General features: G+C 44.7%; 1 protein-coding gene across 2 annotated transcripts in view; it reads left to right on the top strand.

The window, feature by feature from the left end:
- Nucleotides 1-3,532: 3,532 nt before the first annotated feature.
- Nucleotides 3,533-18,901, top strand: part of SEC63 (SEC63 homolog, protein translocation regulator) — a 68,292-nt gene continuing 52,923 nt past the window's right edge. Inside the window, exon 1 of one of the 2 annotated variants that reach the window (XM_056125113.1) lies at nucleotides 3,533-3,846. In XM_056125113.1, the coding sequence (XP_055981088.1) occupies nucleotides 3,723-3,846 (124 nt within the window). In that variant the 5' untranslated portion in view covers nucleotides 3,533-3,722. The remainder of the gene's footprint in view (nucleotides 3,847-18,901) is intronic. The other variant, XM_056125112.1, reaches the window with a different exon arrangement.

Below are 18,901 nucleotides of genomic sequence, written 5' to 3'. Positions count from 1 at the left end.
TAAGTAAGTATGATTTGTTCAAAATATTTCTTCATGGTTCCATGAAGATTGTTCCTGCTGATAAAAAGTAGGAAGGGGAATATTTATTTTTAATACATATTGCCACAAGTTTGTAAAACTGATATATTATGAAATGCTAAGTAAAACTTATAATCAGAGTAATACAATTTAATCAATAATTAAAAGCATATAAGCACTTTTAAAACCTGCTAAGACAGCTAAAATGTCAACATGACAAAAGGAACAACAGGATCTTACCCACCTCAGATGAGTCCCCCCTAACTGGCAATTTGTTGAAGAAGGCAGATTGTTGAGTAGTCCCAAGGTCAAGAGCACAAACTTCTTTCTGCACTTCCCTATTTTAGTGTTTCCGTTATAATCTAGTATTCAAAAGCACAGCCCAGAGAAAATGGGAAAAGTAGAGAGGATGGTTTTCAGATATTTCCTTTCAAAATGTGTAGGAAGACTTTTGAAAGAATCAGTTTGAACATAATCTGTTGTCAAGAAAGGTGTCAATAATTAGGAGAAATGCTAGATCCAAGGACAGGAAGTAAAAGAAGACCTGCCACCAGCTTTCTCTCCCAACGTGTGAAGTGTATTGTATGAAAGGAGCTTAGTGAAAAGATAAGACCCGTTCATACAATATATTTGAATGTTGTATGGGGGGGCAATTCCCTTGGTGCTTAGGGGTTTCTCCTAGCTCAGGGCTCAGGGGACACTCAGGTACTGGTGGAGGGGGACGGGCAGGAATCAGGCAGTGCTAGATTCAACATCAGGGAGAGCCAAGCATGCAAACATTCACTCACTCCCTGTCAAGCTAACTTCCTGACCCCATGATAATCTTATGATTAAAAAAAAAGCAAAATAGTTTTATTTAAGTTTGAGAGAGAGGAGAAAAAGAAAGGGTACTGGAAAAAAGATAATGAAAAAAAATAATAGATAAAGGAACCCCATAAAGTGAGGGAAAGAAATTGCACATCCCAAGAAGGTACAAGGGGGATTCCAAAGTGGAATGAATACTTAGAAGGATTTAAAAAAATATATAGTGTAACATGTGATATTTCCATACATAGCTGGAGCGATAGCACAGCGGGTAGAGCGTTTGCCTTGCACGCAGCCAACATGGCCAACCCGAGTTCGATTTTTCCGCCCCTCTCGGAGAGCCTGGCAAGCTACCGAGAGTATCTCACCCACAAGGCAAAGCCTGACAAGCTCCCTGTGAAGTATTCAATATGCCAAACACAGTAACAAGTCTCACAATGGAGATGTTACTGAGCCTGCTTGAGAAAATCCATGAATAAAGGAAAGACAGACAGACAGTGACAGCTTTTCCTTTGAAATGTTTTTTTTTTAAAAAAACATTGAATCACTGTGAGATATAGTTACAAAGTTGTTCATGATTGGGTTTCAATCCTACAATGTTCCTACATCCATCCCTTCATTAGTGTGCACTTCACACCAATGTCTCCAATTTCCCACCCTCCTCCCCAGCCTCTCTCTGTGGGAATCACTTTTCTTCTCTCTGTCTCTGTCTCTGTCTCTCTCCTTTTCGACATGATTTGCAATACACACAGGTTCTGATAGGTTATCTTGTATATCCCTTTACCTACTTTCAGCACTCATTTCTTATCCAGAGTGCTCATTCCTAACATCATGCAATGCTTTTTTTGGATGGATTCCCTTGAACCTTCACAATCACCGTGTGAGGGGTGGGTCATATGTATCTTCCTTTTTGATCCACAGAGGGGCGATGGAGACATTGAAACAGAGGTTAACCATGCTGCTGGGAGAGGTGAGCCACAGACCAGGACACCCAGCTCTCTCTGCTTCTATCCCTGCTGGCATCTCCCAAAGAGTCAAGAGACAGACTCCTGAGCACAACCCTCTCCCAGCTGAGATCTCCCCTGACCCCCCACCCACCCTTGAGAGTGCCAGTCTCTCTTAGGAAGATGTAAAGTCTGGGACCAGGTGGACTAGCTTTGTTGGAGTCAGTGATCTGGATCGAAATCAAACTCTTTTCTTTTTTCTTCAGATTTAAAAAATAAACTTTTTATAACGTCCACTGCTTGGAAGTTATTCTTAGTAATGCAATAACACATTTCACACGAGATTGTTGCTGAAGTCTATTTTTAATTTTTTTTTATTTGAAGCATTGTGACTGATGGCAGGGTTTCATGCTTATAAGGTTTCAATACTACACCCTCCACCAGTGTCGGCTTCCCTCCACCATTGTCTCAGGATTACCTCCCACCTGCTACCTGTCATTGCCCCAAACCATCTGATTTTCTTGCTGTGCACAACGCTAGGCAATTTCTCCGGGCCTCAGTTTCCTCATCTAGGATGTCTATTGGTCTATTCCGTGGAATTTACTGATTACTAAATGACTCAGTGCCATAAAGGTCTCAGCATTCTGCATTGGCGGCAGCAAATGCTGGATGCCTTGTGGATATAAATATTAGCTCGGGTCGCCTTCTATTATATATACTGATTTGGACAATATCGGTCTACAAAAAAAAAAAACAACCAAAAAACAAAAAACAACCCGCAATGTTGACAGCTGGGTTTTAATAAGCAAAGGAAACAACAATCCCTGGCTCCTACCATCCTGCCTTTTAGTCCTTTTGTATCCTGAATACACCCTTGTCTCTAAAATGTTTCCGAAAGGAAACAATACTATCCAACAGAACAATTTGAAAAGCGGGAGGCCAGCACAACGTGTGAGGGAGTAGATGGAGAGATGCGGAGGCAAGGACGCCTCAGCCCTGCTCCGAGGGACTTTGAGCCCAGCTGCAGTCAGCCGAGAAGTTTGGCGCTGCGTTCCCTATTCTGCGGGAAATTCAACTGCCCCTACACCAGGCTAGAGTGGGACACTCCAGGGAAAAGAAGCCAAGGACGAGGAGTCTGGGACGAGGATCCTCAGGTGAGGGGCGGGGTCCTAGAGGAAGACCTAGAGAAACTCAGGGGCGGGGCAGTGGCGTAGGGGGTGGAGCAGAGGGCGGGGCCTCGGCGGACGGCAGGCGACCTAGAGGCCCTCGGGGGGCGGGGCTATGGCTTAAGGGGTGGAGCAGAGGGCGGGGTCTCGGTGGATGGCACGGCTGCCTAGAAGCATTCGGGGAACGGGGCTGTGGCGTAGAGGGTGGAGCAGAGGGCGGGGCTTCTCAGGATTTCATGGCGGCCTAGAGGCGCTCGGGGGGCGGGGTTGTGGCGTAGTGGGTGGAGCAGAGGGTGGAACTTCTCAGGAGTTCACGGCGGTCTAGAGAAGCTCGGGGGCGGGGCTGTGGCGTAGTAGGTGGAGTAGGGGGCGGGGCCTCGGAGGATGTCCCGGCGGGCTAGAGGCGTTCGGGGGCGGGGTTGTGGCGTAGGGGGTGGAGCAGAGGGCGGGGCGTCGCGGGATTTCACGGCTGCGCACGCCACGTCTCCCTTAATGAACATGTGGGGGCCTTAGCGGCCGGAGGAGAACCCTAAGCGGGGCGGGCTCTCTTCTCGCGAGAGCTGGCGACGGCAGCGCGGTGGCGGCGGCGTGTCGGAGAGAGTAACGTGGGGGCGGGGAGGAGAGGCGGCGGCGGCGGCGGCGGTGGCGGTGGTGGCGGCGGCGGCGGCAGCGGCGGCGGCGGCGGCGGCGTCGGAGCTACGCCACACAGGGCCGGGGCGCTGGGAAGGCGAGCGCGGAGTGGGGTCGTGGCGGCGGTGGTGAGGCGCGGGAGGCGGCGGGGGGGAGTGCCATGGCGGGGCAGCAGTTCCAGTACGATGACAGCGGGAACACCTTCTTCTACTTCCTCACCTCCTTCGTGGCGCTCATCGTGATCCCGGCCACTTACTACCTCTGGCCCCGAGACCAGAACGCCGGTGAGTCCCGCGGGCAGCTGGGGCTCGAGGACTCGCGCCAGGCCCGGCCGGCCGCCTGCGGGCCGTGCCCCCTTGCCGGGGCCCAGCCGTGGCCGCCGCGTCGCGGGGCGGGCGGGGGGGGGGGACACGGTCCGCCGTGGGGCCGGGCCTGGCGCGGCGCGCGGGGGCTCGGCCGCCGGGGGCGCGTGCGGGGCGGTGTGTCGCTCGGCGCTTCCCGGGGGGGGCGGGGGACCCCTCGCACCCCTCTTGGTCGTCCTCCTCGGGAGTTGAGGCTTCACACCCCCCTCTCGCCCATTGTTCGGGACGCTCCTCGCAGCCTCCTGCCGCCTCTTTGTCTTCTCTTGCCTCCGGTTTTATGGGGTATTTTCCTTGCTGCGAGGGAGCGGGGCGGGATGGGGAGGATTGCGGGTCGGGAGGCGAGGGAAGAGTTGGCAGAGGAGGAAGCCCCGCGAGCAGGCACCACGCTTAAGCCCCCTCCCAAACCACGGCGCTCCCCCACTCGCACCCCCCCGCACACCCCTCCCGTGGCCCTGTTGCAGCTGTTGTTACAGATGTTTGACCCCCTCCTTCCTCCCGATCTGATCGGGGTGGCATGTTTGGTGGGGGGAGATCACCGGACGCCCCCCACTCCAGTTGCTTTTTCATTTGTTCGTTCACACGGTGGGGCTTGGAGCAATGCTGATAACTCCCGTCCCCCCCCCCCCCCCCCCCCCCCCGATTTAAAAAATAAAAGGGCTGTTGGCTGTTTCCTTTTCCTTGGAGTTTCCTGTTTATGACGGAAAAAGTGCAAGTCTGAAGGATGAAATCTTTGTAGGTTAGTTCGTCTTTGTCGGCAGTTGTTGAGTTGTTGAGTTAGCCCTGCTATTCCTTCTGATTTTTTTTTTCTTTTCACAGTAAGCGCCACGGGGTTAGAACGCAGGGATCGTCTGCTTTGGCAGGCCTCTTACGTTGTGGGTCGTCGTTGGTTGATACGTATTGCACTGGGCTAAGGACATATGGCAGGTGACATTCTTAGTGTTGGTGGAGCTGCAAGGCGCCTAAGAGGTCATAGCCGATAGTGTTGCCAGTAAGTAATGAGTAGGTTTAGAGCAACAGCATTTAGAGAAAGCTTTTTGTTTCCCAAGAGCTATGCTAACTTGCTGTGAAATACCATCTCTAGTTGGGTGTGAAGATCTACCAGGGTCTATACTTTGGGGAAATCGTTAACAGTTCTGTAGCTTAGAAACTTGTTACGCTTTTTAACACTTTTTATGGTTTGTAAGAAATATTTTTTCCCCTTTACCTCCACTAGTTCTAATTTTTTTTCCCTCTCTTCCCTTCCCTCTTGCAGTGGTAAATCACAATCAATACACTTGATTGTGATCCTTGCACACTAGCTCGTACTAATGTGCAAGGTCCTGTTTGGGGTTCACACAGCAGATTTGGGATGTTCATAACAGTGCTCACTTCTTTGAGTGGGGGTGTCCCACTTCTTTGCAGTTGCAGTTCTTGCACATGTGTTCACCTGGGGTCACACTCTTTCCACTTTGGTGTCTAAGCAGGTTCGATTTGTGGTGCACACCAGATGTCACTGTGGTGCTCCCTTGTTTGCTCTCTGGTGGGTGCATTCCAGGCCACAGAACTTGCACAGCTTTGTGCTTGCTGAGGGCTGCACCCTTTCAGTGCAGTGACAGTACACATCTGATAACATGAGGCTGAAAATTGCGAGGCTCATGTTTGTTATATACAAGTGGCACAGGGCAACTAAATAATCAGGACTAAGTTCTTTAGCCACTGCTGAGCTACCTTGCTACCGGCACACCCTCTCCCATTCTTGTTATGTAATGGTACTAAATTAAACTGCATATAGGATAAATAACAACAAAAGATTTTATCTCTTTGTGTGTTTGACACTAATTTTTTTTAAATTTTAATGAATTACTGTGAGATGCAGTTACAGATTTACAAATTTTCCTGGTTATGTTTGAATCAAACAATGCTCAAGTACCCATCCCTCCACCAGTGCCCATTCACTACCACCAATGTTCCCAGTGTGGCTTCCGCCAACCCCACCCCTTCCCACCCCCTGCCTCTGTGGCAGACACAGTCCCTCAGTCCCTTTCTCTCTCTGTCTCTCTCTGTCTCTCTCTCTCTCTCTCTTCCCCCCCCCCCCCCCGCCCTTTTGGGTGTTAAGGTTTACAATATAGGTGCTAATTTGCCATCATGTTTGATCCATAGTCTACTTAGTCTACCTTACCGAGTGATCCTTCCAACCATCATTTACTTACTGCTCTCTTCTCTATCCCATGTGCCTTTTCCCCCAGCACATGAGATCGGCTTCCAAGCCATGGGGCCATCCTCCTGGCCCTTATCTCTACTATCCTTAGGTGTTATTCTCCTATTATGTTACTTTATATTCCACAAATGGGTACAGTCATTCTGTGTCTGTCCTGCTCCTTCTGACTCATTTCACTTAATACAATACTTTGCAGGTTGATCCATTTATATGCAAATTGTATGGTTTCATCTTTTCTAACAGCTGCATAGTATTCCACTGTTGACACTAACTTTAAATGCTGGGTACTGAGCCAAAGACCACCCAGCTTTACTGATCTTGATAGGAATAGCTCAGCAGTAGAGTACCTGCCTTGCTTGTGGAGGACCTGCTCTTGATCCCTGCAAACAAATAAAACTGCCCTAAACAAAACAAAACTGGCAAACAATTGTTTCTTCCTTCAGTGGATTGTTTATGAAAACTGGATTTGGGGATCTTATGCATTCTTTTAAAAAGCGGTTTTAATGCTGGGCTTAAAACTCAGTCTCACATGTGCCAGGCAAGCATTCTCCCACTGAGCCACATTCCTGGTGCCTCATTGTGCCTTCTTTTCCTGAGTGTATATAAATTATATGGCTGCTTTGTACAGTGGTTGTGGACATATATGACAAAGTATTTCTTTAATATGGGCTTGAGTTCCCCAGAGGTGCTTGTTTTCTGGCAATATTCTGTCCCATGATTTAACTTGACAGTTCAGTATTCAGACCTCGCAGTGCCATGAGGGTCACCAGGGTCATACCTCTTGGTGATAGGGGAAGCATATGGTGATGGGTATTGAACTAGCCTAGGAATGCAAAACATGTCTGTTTCACCCCTTTCTGCTATCTCCCCATTCTGTGATGAACTTTTATTACCATAATGGTTTCCCTTGTCTGTCAAACCAGAGTTACTCCTCTGGTGATTGTGTAGAAGAGCACACTTTTCAGTTTAGTTTGTTTGTGCTTCTGTTGTATGTGCGTTTGGTTGTTGGAAGGCAAAAGGGTTTTGGGAAAGTACGTAGATTGGTTTAGATTTTATTTTGAGAAGAGCCCTAATTTTGTTATTAGTCATTTTAATGTACACTAGTTTTTTTTTTTAATGGGAGAGTCATATTTTCTTGGTATTATAAAACTTGCCTGATAACATATATTTGAGTCCCTACAGCATGCAATTGGTCTTGAAACAATAGTCAGAAATTAACATTAACCATTTTTAGCTCATGGACTTCATCTATTAATTCAGTGAATATTCTTAAATGTTCAATGAGATAGATACTAACTACTCCATATTTTTTCTTTTTCTTTTTTTTTGGGGGGGGGGGGCGGGATCACATCTGGCAGTTCTTAGGGACTATTCCTGGCTCTGCACTCAGGAATCACTGCTGGTGGGCTCTGGGGGCCATGTGGGATGCCCAGGATCGAACTGGGTTGGCTGCGTGTAAGGCAAGTGCCCTACCCTTTGTATTATCTCTCAGGTCCTAACCTCACCATCTTAGAGGAGGAAATTGGAGTTTAGAATGTTTATGCATGGTGAGCTTGAATTAGGACATCACTCCGCAACAACCGCTAAGCCCTCCTGTTTCTGTATTGTTAATGAGAAAGGTATTTGGTTGCTCCTTGCATCTGGTGCTCTGCTTTCCGCTTGTCTGGAACAGTAAATGTGTGTGTGATGTATTTGTTTGGTCTTCCTGAAATTTTTGTTAAGGAAATGAAAGGTGAACAACACTTGGGTAGTTTTTTGTGGTTCTCATATATAACTTTATTTCTTTAGAAATACCATGTCGTTAAATGTTTTCTTCATAGTTGCTTTATTTTTCTTCTGAAGTTACTTGCAGTTTCTGGCATTTACAGAGAAATGTTGAACTATGGGTTCTATTCAAAGCTCTGAAAAAGACAGTTTGCTGACTTGTTACTAACAAGAGTCTGTTTGTTTTCGTTTCTCATATTTAGCTATTGGAATATTGATTGATTATTGATGCTATTTTAGATCCTCAAGGATGTAAGTTAATACTGTATTTTAAGTTCTGAAACATTCTGAAGCCCTTCTGTCTCAAGGGGTTTAAATAAAGGATATAGACCTATATTACAGTAGTTTTTAATAATGCATCAGGATTTTGTTTTGTACCTTTTTTGGGTGGGGGGCGGTCCTCGTCAGTAGTGCTGGGGGAGCATCATCAGGGCTATGTGCAGTAATACTTAGGAAATCATTTGGTGCTGAGGAGAACCTAGGGCCCTTTGCATGCCAGGCATGCATTCTTATCCATTAAGCTCTCTCCATAATCCTCAAAACGGAATGCTTAGGTATTTGATTTTGAAATTTCTTTAGTTTTCTTTTGGTAAATCAGACTACCTGGTACAAAAATACAAAAATATAGACATTTATTTCAGTTTGAATTTCAAGAATTCTCTTTTTTTGGAGCCGGGTTGTGGGGCTCCAAGAGGAGCTCAGGGGGCCTAGTCAGTGGTTTTTTGGGGGAGCGTGTGGTGCTGGGGAGCAAACCAGATTTGGTCTCCGGCTGGACACATACTATTTCACTGGCCCCTGAATTTCAGGAATTTTAATTTTTTTGGTTTTGGCATTACACCTGCTCGCTCAGGGTTTTGGGCTTACTCCTGGCTCTCTGCTCAGGGATTACTTCTGGTCGTGCTCAAGTGACCATATAGGTTGACCACATTCAAGACAAACACCCTACCTGCTCTTCTATAGCTCTGACACCTAAATTTCAAGAATTCTGAGGCAGTCTTGAGTTTCACCAATACCCTTTGCATAAAAGTGGGAGATTTCTTTTTATCAGTAATCATGTTTCCAACTTTGGTTTCAGGAGTAATAACTTAGATTTTTTTTTAAAAAAAGAGTACATTAGGGGCTTTGTGTCAAGGTTGATGATTGTTTTAATAAATCTGTTTTGGTAATTTCAACTGAGTTTTGGACATTTCTTATGGAAGTATGGTACCTTTTTGCAGATTTTAAAAATCACGGTTATGTAAAACAGAAATAGCTTGGTCGAGGGCTTATATTAATTGGCATGTGTTAATTGAAACCACTAGGTTATCCAAAACATTATCAGTAGGGTTCTTTTGCTGGATTTTCCCCTTATTTGTGAGCAAAGTGCGCATGCAGTTAGTATCTCTTTTGATAGGTAATGGGTTCTTTTTTCTATTTTCTTTGTAAATTGGCTGAGATTATCAAATACTTCTTTACTACTAGGGATAAAAGCTTTGTGTGAATTGATAATATGGAGACTATAGATTTCCTTGGCTATCCATTAGAATCACTTGGGGGAACTTTTGAAAACACACTCATTCCCAGATTTAATTATTCTGGAGTGGGTGTTACATATTGTTTTTTCTCAGGGGTCCGTGTGTATGTGTGTGTGTGTGTGTGTGTGTGTGTGTGTGTGTTTGTGAAGTAAAACAGATTTTATTTGGAAGGTTTTTGAAAGTGTGGAGGGGAAGTGAGTATGGGGAGGTGGTGGTGGGGGGGAGGAAGTAACCCTTTCAAGAGAGAATGCAGCTTCTCCGAGGGCGGAGAGCCTTAAGGGTCCTTGTTTTATTGTAAATTGCAGTTAGGTTTGAGAAGCTCCTAGAGAACTTTCTTAGTAGTGGTCTTTTGCTGGAGTAGTCCTCATGGGGGTGGTGTATGTGCACTTAACTAAAACAAATTTCTAATGTCTCAGCATTTTTGTTTTACAACTTAACTCTAGAACTTATTGTAGAACACGGTATATTGCCCTGTTTGTTCTTTCTTGAGGACAGTGTGTGTTTGTTTTGCCTGGTGATTTTAAAATGACAAATATTCTTGGTATTTAAATCTTTGTTATAGTTGAGATAACATGGCTACAGTAACGTTAACATTTATGGTATTGATGTACAGTTACTGTCCCTCCCCATCATCAAAGTGCCCAAGATCCTGCCCTGCCCCACTGTCCTCAGGTCACTTCTGACTGATTCTTTCCATGTTCTTTATTTTATGTGAAATTTCAATCTGACCTTTATTCCAAAGTGTGCTCCTTTAAGGTACAATACATGTAGTGTTTTTGATGTTTATTGCTAGGTTCTCATTAATTTGATAAGATAAAGTTTTTCTCCCCCTCATAGTTGAAGATTATATATCTTTGATTTGGAAGGAGGTGGGGTTGGACCATACCTGGCAGCATTTAAGGAAAGTGCTTTAACTCCTCATCCCTATTTAATTTACCTCTCTCTAAATAGGGGTAGTAGAATTAAAGTAAGGAGTTAATAGATAACATGTAAAGTGTTTAGAAGAATGTCTGAGCCATACTTGGAGGCTAAATTTCTACTGTTTGTGTTAGTTGTATGATCTTTCTGGGCCATTTGAATCTTTTGTTTTAAATCTTTGTTACAATAATGTTAACTTTTATGATATTGGTATACATTGTTACTGGTATCATTTTGTTTACTTATTTTTGGATGTGCCACACCTAGTGACGCTCAGCGATTATTCCTGACTCTGCACTCAGAAATTACTTCTGGTGGTGCTCAGGGGACCATATGGGATGCTGGGGATCCAGTCTGGGTTGGTTGCCTGCAAGGTGCTATTCATTGTATTTTCACTTTGGCCCCTGGATTTGGTATTTATGTAATCCTAATTTTTGTCTGTTATTTGAAAATTTTAATGAAATTAAAGCAAAGTTACATTCATTATTCTTTGCTTTCTTTTGAACATTGTACAAGTGCACTAATTTGGAGTGTAAAGTCACTTACACTGCTTAATAGAATATTAAAATTTTCAGTTTGAATGTCAGTAGTTTTGTTGTTAAGTTCTAGCCTATTCTCTATTATTATTTCAAACTCTCAGCCTCATTTTCCTAGGGGTAATAATAAGCTGTTCTACCTACAGACCTAAGTATTATTTGTGAGAAGAAATAAATATTTATACTTGCAAAACTTAGCAAACTATAGAAATGACTTCATTTAGCACATATTAATAGGACATTGAGTTTGTGCTTTATGGATCAGTTTTTAAAAAAGTGTGTATGTATAATTTTTTTCTTATTGAGTTGCATATACTAACGAAGTGCAGAAGAGCACAAAAGAACAGAATGAGAACTGCTTTTAACTCATCACCCAAATTACCCAAAAGGTTATCATCATTTTGGTGTGTGTCCCTTCCTCTTAACTCTAGATACCACCTCATCTTTCCTTTTGGGGCCACTAGACCCAACTTCCCTCTCCAGTCTGGAACAGATGAAAGGACTCATGCTCAGCTATGTTTTGTGCTGCTTATGTATTTATTAGCATCAAGTTGGGCAGTGTTCAAAGTAGTCAGTCAGCAGCTTGAGGTAGACTCTTATTTTATCCCAATTTTATTAATTAAAAAAAAAAAACCAGCCCTGGAGGAAACCATTAACTTACCTAAATCCATATATATAGTGCTGTTGAAGCTTTCTTATGCTAAGGCTCCTGCTAACTCTATAATGCCTTCTGTAATATTAATAGCATAAAATATTAAAATGACAATTGTAGAGCACAGAAGTAGGAATGAATAGTTCTGTTTTGGGATTTGGGGCAGTGTTTCATGCATACAAGATGATTTGAGATATGCCTTAAAAGGTAAGTGGGAGAAGGGCTTTCCGAATGTTGATGAAAGCATATGCAGGAGAACAGAGCTGTTTAGTGTATGGTAAAGATTTGAATGTAATTTGGTGCTTAAGAGCAAGGCAGCCATTTTAGGAAGTCTTTTTATTCTCTGAGTTATTAGGTAAATATTGAAGTTTTCAAGTGGAATATGACATCTTTCTTTTTGTGCAGCATTATGTGGAGAATTGTTTGGCTCTAGGTGGGGTGGGAGATGGTGACTGGGTTTTGAAAAATTATATGGTTGAGACCATTTTTATAGACTCACTTAATCATTGGGGTCTAGGGGAATGGCAAATTGGACAGAACTCTAGGATAGCTTAGGTTATTAATGAACTCTTAAGTCCCAGAAGTAAAAAAGAGTAAAAGTACAGATTTTTGAATTTTCACTCGCTGCTGCCTTTATTTTTCACCCTCTTAAAAGCTGTTTAGAGAATCGGGAACGTAGTTCAGCAGCAGAACACTTGACTTGCAGATATGAGGCCCTGGTACTGCGGAGGAAAAAAAGTAAAAATGCTATTTGGTGACTGGTCCACTAATAAACTGTTAACCTTTATTAGTTTTGGGACTAGTACAGGGAAAGTGATAAGATGAACATTTTTTTTTTAAATTTAAAATGGAATATTGAAGGGACAAGTCAAGTTGGTAGTGGGTACTTGGGTTTACCTTTCTCGGAATAGCAACAAATCCATACCAGCTTTTGAATTAATTTGTAAAAAACTGACCTGAAATCCTGACCAACAAACCTTCCTCGGCAAGTGGCAGAAGCATAGTACCCAATAACTGGACCTAGGAACTGCTCTTGTCAGGAAGGAAACCCCACTTCAGGAAACCCCACAACAAGCTGTAAGTGGGTAGGGATTCCTTCTTTCCCTCCCTGCTTCCCTCCATCCTTCCCTCCTTCCTTTTCTTTCCCTCTTATTTTGGGCCCCAGCCAGCGGTGCTCAGGTTACTCCTGGCTCTGCACTCAGAAATTGCTCCTGGCGATGCTTGGGGACCACATAGGATACCTAGGATGGAACCCAGGTCAGCCAAACAAAAGAAAAGTACCCTACTTAACAGTTCTTATCTCTCAAGCCCCTTGGCAGAGATTTCTGAAGTCTGGAATTTTATCGTGGGAATCAGGGTGTGAAAAGTTTGCACCAATTACTCTGTACCCCTGTCCTGTAGTCCTTAAAATACTGGAGCAGGAAGCAGCAAACTATAAGGTATAAACCGGGCTTGGAGTTACTGGTAGAAGCCATCTAAATGACCATATTCAACCTTGTTGATGGATACCACAATGCATCTCTGTAGAAACAAACCCTGAGAGCAAATCTTTGGGGAGAACGCTACACATCCTGTGCAAATCACCACGCTGGCAAAGAGACACTTGTCAGCATTGTTTGTGTCTAAGAGATGAGCAGACCTGGCCAGCCAGTTCACATCTGATACTCCTCTACACAGATATCAGGCGGCCAGTCTTCTACTGCTTAGCCATTTAGCAGTGACTGCCCCCTGCCTCATGGCCTTTGACTCTGCTTCTTGCCAGCCCTAGAGCATGGATTCTAGTGATGTAGTGCATGCTCTAGGGTCTGAGGTCTGAGGTTCCAGTATTCTTTTAAACCCACCTTAGCACAGAGAGGTGTAGGCCTGCTCAGATTTGGTACTCAATTGACCGCAGATTGCTAGTTGAACTCTACTTTATTGCCAAGACCAGCTTGAACCCTGTGCCACAGTGGGACAGGTGCCTGTATCCCTTATTGAATGCCCAGCACAATGGGGAGAGAAGGCATCTGCCCCAATGGATCAAGAGGGCAGTGTGCAAAGAACTCAGACAACAGAGCTGTCTATGGAAGACTTAGCCTTAGCAATAGCCTTAATGATGATCATAGAAATGATAAAGTCTGAGGAAAGCTGAGGAAAATTCAAATAGAAATCACAGAGCTAAAAAGAGAAGTGGAAAGACCAGGGAAAATAGCCTGGGGGCAGGGATACAAAGACCCAAGTTCAATTTCCCAGTTTGGGACTGTGCCACACTTTACCACATAATTGGCACAGGATTTATGCCTTTTTAAAAAACTTAAAAAATTTTTTTGGTGTTTGGTCAATGCCTATGGTGCTCAGGGCTGACTCCTGGCTCTGTGCTCAGTGATCACTTTTGGGCTCGTATGAAATGGGACAGTATGAGATGCTGGGATTGAACCTGGGTTGGCAGCATGCAAGGCAAGTGCCCGACCCAAGCCTTCATGCCAGTAATTTTTTTACCCCAGGTAAGTGGAGTATGATCATTATGCCAGGCTTAAAAATTTTTTCTCCTTTTTAAAATTGTGTTGGTAAACTCTTTGGCGTAAGATTAGGAAGCACAAATATCGTGAATATATTTTAAAATTGAATAGACCACATTGATGCACATGATTTCTTCCTGACAGCTATTTTTTGGTCTGGAAAAAAAAAGTTAACAGTTGGGGCTGGAGCTATAGTACAGAGGGTAGGGCGTTTGCCTCGCATGCGGCTGACCTGGGTTCGATCTCCAGCATCCCATATGGTTCCCCAAGCACCAGGAGTAATTCCTGAGTGCAGAGCCAGGAGTAACCCCTGAGCATTGCTGAGTGTGACCCAAAAAGAAAAAAAAGGATATAAAAAGTTAACAGTTATTACTGATTTGTGCATTATATAGTGGAAATGCTACATTTGACAAAATTTGCTGCAGATTTGTGAAGTATGAACTTACTTATCTAATCTGTGTCCAGAGGTTCTGCACCACTATCATTGGTTTTGTTATTTGACACGCTGCCTCATTACTATTCTTATAAGACGTGTTTCCTTCACTGTCTGCTGCAGCATGTTATCTTTAGATTTGTCTAGTGCACTATGGAAGTTTTTGACAACTGTTTCACATGGCATAAGATCCCAATTCTCTCTCTCTCTCTCTCTCTCTCTCTCTCTCTCTCTCTCTCTCTCTCACACACACACACACACACACACACACACACATATAGTATTGGTGTTTGGACCTCACCCAGTAGTTCTCAGGCTATTCCTGGCTCTGTGTTCAGTTGTTTTTTTGGCAGAGCTTGTTCCATTAGGCAGTGCCATGGTGGGACCCAGGCTTCCAGAGTGCACTACATGTTCTTCAGCCCATTGAGCTGTCTTTCTGGCCAAGGAACTTTTATTTGAAAAATTAATAGCTGAAAATTTCTCCTAAATTGCTGAAGGTGTTAGACACCCAAATTGCAGGAAACTGAGTTCCAAGCGATACTAAGACATGTTATAATTAGAATGACAAAAGTCAAAGATAAACCTACAAATAGCATAAGCGAAGCAGAGTCATATGAAGAACCTCCTTAAGATTCTTAGCGGAGGCTGGAGTGATTGAATAGTGTGTTGGGTGTTTGTCTTGCATATGACCGCCCCAGTTCTAATCCCATATGGTCCCCTGAGTACTGCCAGCAGTGATTTCTGAATGTAGAGCCAGTAGTAATCCCTGAGCGTTGTTTTTTGGGTGTGGCCTCAAAAAACTAAAGAAGAAAATGAAAAGATTATCGGCTGATTCCTCCCCCCCCCCCATTTTTGTTTTTGGGGCCATGCATGGTAGGGTTTCCCTTCCCCAAATACTGTAAATAAACTAAATATAGCAGTGTCCTTTTTTTTTTTTTTTAGGGGGGTGGTCATACAAGTGGTGCTTAGGGCTTACTCCTGGTCCTATGCTCAGGGGCCACTCTTGGCAGGACTGAGGGGGACCATATGCCGTGCTGGGGATCGGACCTAGAACAGCCTTGTATATGACAGGCACATTACCAGCTGTACTATCTCTCCAACCCCGGTATGTTGATTTTGTCTAAGGGTCTAGCTGCATGATTTCAATTAGAATCAGTTGTCTCAATCGTGTTTGAGTACATTCCGCCCTACCTCCTTCCTGTGTTTGAGTCCATTCCCCCATATCTCCTTCCCTTGTGTTCATAGTCATTGTGGTGATGTTTGGTGGGTTGCACCACCCTTTGTTGTCTATCTCACATTAGAGGGTGCACACCAGTGGTACTGAAGATCCTGAGGACAGTGCCAGCAGGGTCACACTTGGCGGTTTGGAGAGGTGCTGGGGTTTGGCCTCATGCCGGCAACGTAGGCGATTTACCACTGATCCTGGAATGTACATAATTTTCTTTTCCTTTTCCTTGCTGTTTATTTCCCCCTTTCTCTTCTTTTCCTCTGTTTTTAGGTCTCCTTGCAAGTTTTGGCAACCGGACTAGCGGTTCAGTGTGAGGGCTCTAGAGTGTGCTGCTTCTTGAGCTCGTGATGCTGGGGACTACCCAGGCCACCTTGGCGATGCTTGGGAGCCTTTGCCTGCTTCTGGCGATTTTTCAGGGACCACCTGTCAGGAACAGATTGGGTTTGGGCACATGCAGAATAAAGTGCCTTGGAGCGATAGCACAGCGGTAGGGCGTTTGCCTTGCACGCAGCCAACATGGCTGACCCGAGTTCGATTCCTCCGCCCCTCTCGGACAGCCCGGCAAGCTACCGAGAGTATCTCGCCCGCACGGCAAAGCCTGGCAAGCTCCCTGTGACGTATTAGATACGCCAAACACAGTAACAACAAAGTCTCCAATGGAGACGTTACTGGGCCCGCTCAAGCAAACCTGTATATTCTCTCTCTAGCCCCTAGCTATTTATTTATTTATAATTAATTAATATCTATGTGGTGTCATGACAGTATCACTGTATCACTGTCATCCTGTTCATCGATTTCCTTGAGCAGGCACCAGTAACGTCTCCATTTGTCCTATCCCTGAGATTTTAGCAAGTGCCACAGTAGAGCTCCTTCTGGACCAGGGGAATGAGACCCATCATTGTTACTGGGTTTTGGCATATCGAATACGTCATGGGGAGCTTGCCAGACTCTGCTGTGCGGGAAGGATATACCCGGTAGCCTGTCGGGTTCCCCCAAGAGTGAGAACTAGACAATAAAAGGTCGTGCGGCCATATTTGCGGCCACATGCTTCCAGGAGTTGGGTTTTATAGTCCCTGGGTCTTGGCCATTGATGGGATAACACAGCGCTGGGGCAGTTGGTGGGTATAATGCCTAGCTACTGGAAGTTGGGAGATCTGGGTGGAGGAGGCCCAGTCTCGATCCAAGTGGGCTTGGAGATCTCAGCCCTGGGTCCTGCACACCTGGGTTTTTCTGCCGGTTCCTTCATGCTGTCTCGACAGTGCCCAGCTTTATAAATAGAGCCCCTAGCTCTATTTATAAATAAAGCCCCTAGCTTGCTTGCTTGATTTGTTTGTTTATGTATTTATTGTGGTGTCCTGTTTTAGGCTATTCCCTGCTCAGTGCTTGGGGGGTTGTTCCCATGCTGCTCAGGGGACCACGACATGCCAGAGGTCAGAGATTGAACCTAGGCCTCCTGCATGCAAATTACGTGCTTGGCCCTTTGAGCTCTCTTGGCTCCTGGATTTTTTTTTTCTAGTAGAAAAAATTGACTAGTATCACTTCTGTCTTCAAAGAAATCCGTAAGAAGTACATGTTTAATTTAGAACTAGTCTTCAGAGAACTTTTAGGTAATGGTTTTGTTGTTGTTGGTTTGTTTTGAGGCCTGGGCTTGTTATTCCTGGCTTTGTGCTTTGAGATCTCTCCTGGCAGTGCTCAGGATACCATATGTAGTGTCTGGGATTAAAACCAGGGTCAGCTGCATGCTGAACAGTTGCCTTGACCCACTGTCGTGTCTCATCAGCCTGAGGACTTCAGATTGTGAAGGGGTTTTAGAATTTTTGACGTTTGTGTTATTTTAAAAGTAGTCAATTCCTCTGTGTTCTGTCTTGCCAGAAGGGTGTCTTGCCAGAAGGGTAAAGTCAAGTCCTGTACTTAAATCCTACACACTAAAGGAAGCCAGCTGGGAACTTGCAGTATGAATTATGTTACAACACTGATTTTATTCACTTATTAATTTTTGGGTTTTTGGGCCACATCCAACAGTGGTGTTCAAGATCTCTTTCTGGTTCTGTGGCTCAAGAGTGACCCTTGGCAGTGCTTAGTGTGGTCCTGGGGGATCAAACTAGTGTTTGCTGTATGCAAGGCAAGTGCCTTAACTCCCATACTTCTTCTTTGACCCTGTATAGAATCATATATGATGCCAGACATTAATAAGAGCATTATATAAAATTGCTTTTATTTGAAGATACACTGTATATGTACTTGATCTTGAAGAAACTGGAAAATGGTTCATTTACATTTTATCAGATATTTGTACTTTTTTTATAGTTTTCAAATTTTATTCTTTTTGAAAACAAGCTATGTACTAAAGTTCATATTTTTTTTTCATTTTTTATAATTTTATTTATTGAATCACCGTGAGAGCAGTTACAAAGCTTTCAGGTCTAAGTCTCAGTCATACAATGAAACACCTGTACCTTCACCAGTGCCCATTCTCCACTACCAAAAACCCCAATATACCCCCATCCCAAACCCTCCCCCTACCTGTGGGGCAGATGATTTCCACATTACTCTCTCTCTCTACTTTGATCACATTCAATATTTCGACACCAGACCCACCATTATTATTTGAGATTTTACCCCAAAACTCAGATCTGCTGAAAAGGCAACAGTAGACAATTTGTGTTCTATTGCTGGTTATGAATAACATATGATGTCGTGTGGCTGTAGTAGGGCCATGTGATTTTGAAATTCTGAAATTTTAACACTTAAATCTGGAGGGATTTCTGCTAAAAGCCATTGGGTTTCGAGATTTGCTCCTGAGTCTCTGGGATCATGGCCATTGAGCAGCTTGATCAGGAGCCAGAAAGGCCGTTCGTGGGCGATGACTTGGGGTCTCATTGGGGTGGGGAGGACAGGCCCGGCTCCACCCCCATCCCAACAAGTTTCGTCACTGTGGGCCTAAGCTTGACTGTCCAATGGCCTCTGGAGGATGATGACCACCGAACCGCCAGGGGGAAGCAGGCAGAGGGACAGCACCCTTTCCCCCCTGGGGTGGCCTGGCGACAGTAACCTACTGCGTGGTCCGGATGCATTTCTGCCAAAAACCATGGGGTTTCGAGATTTGTTTCTGAGTCTCTGGGATCATGGCTGTTAAGCAGCTTGATCAGGAGCCGGAGAGGCCATTCGTGGGCGATGACTTGGGGTCTCATTGGGGTGGGGAGGACAGGCCTGACTCCCCCCCCATCCCACGAGGCC

This window comes from Sorex fumeus, unplaced genomic scaffold (genome assembly GCF_029834395.1).
Source record: "Sorex fumeus unplaced genomic scaffold, SorFum_2.1 ptg000054l, whole genome shotgun sequence".
NCBI classification, from domain to species: Eukaryota; Metazoa; Chordata; class Mammalia; order Eulipotyphla; family Soricidae; genus Sorex; species Sorex fumeus.
This window is presented reverse-complemented; position numbering and strand designations above follow the sequence as displayed.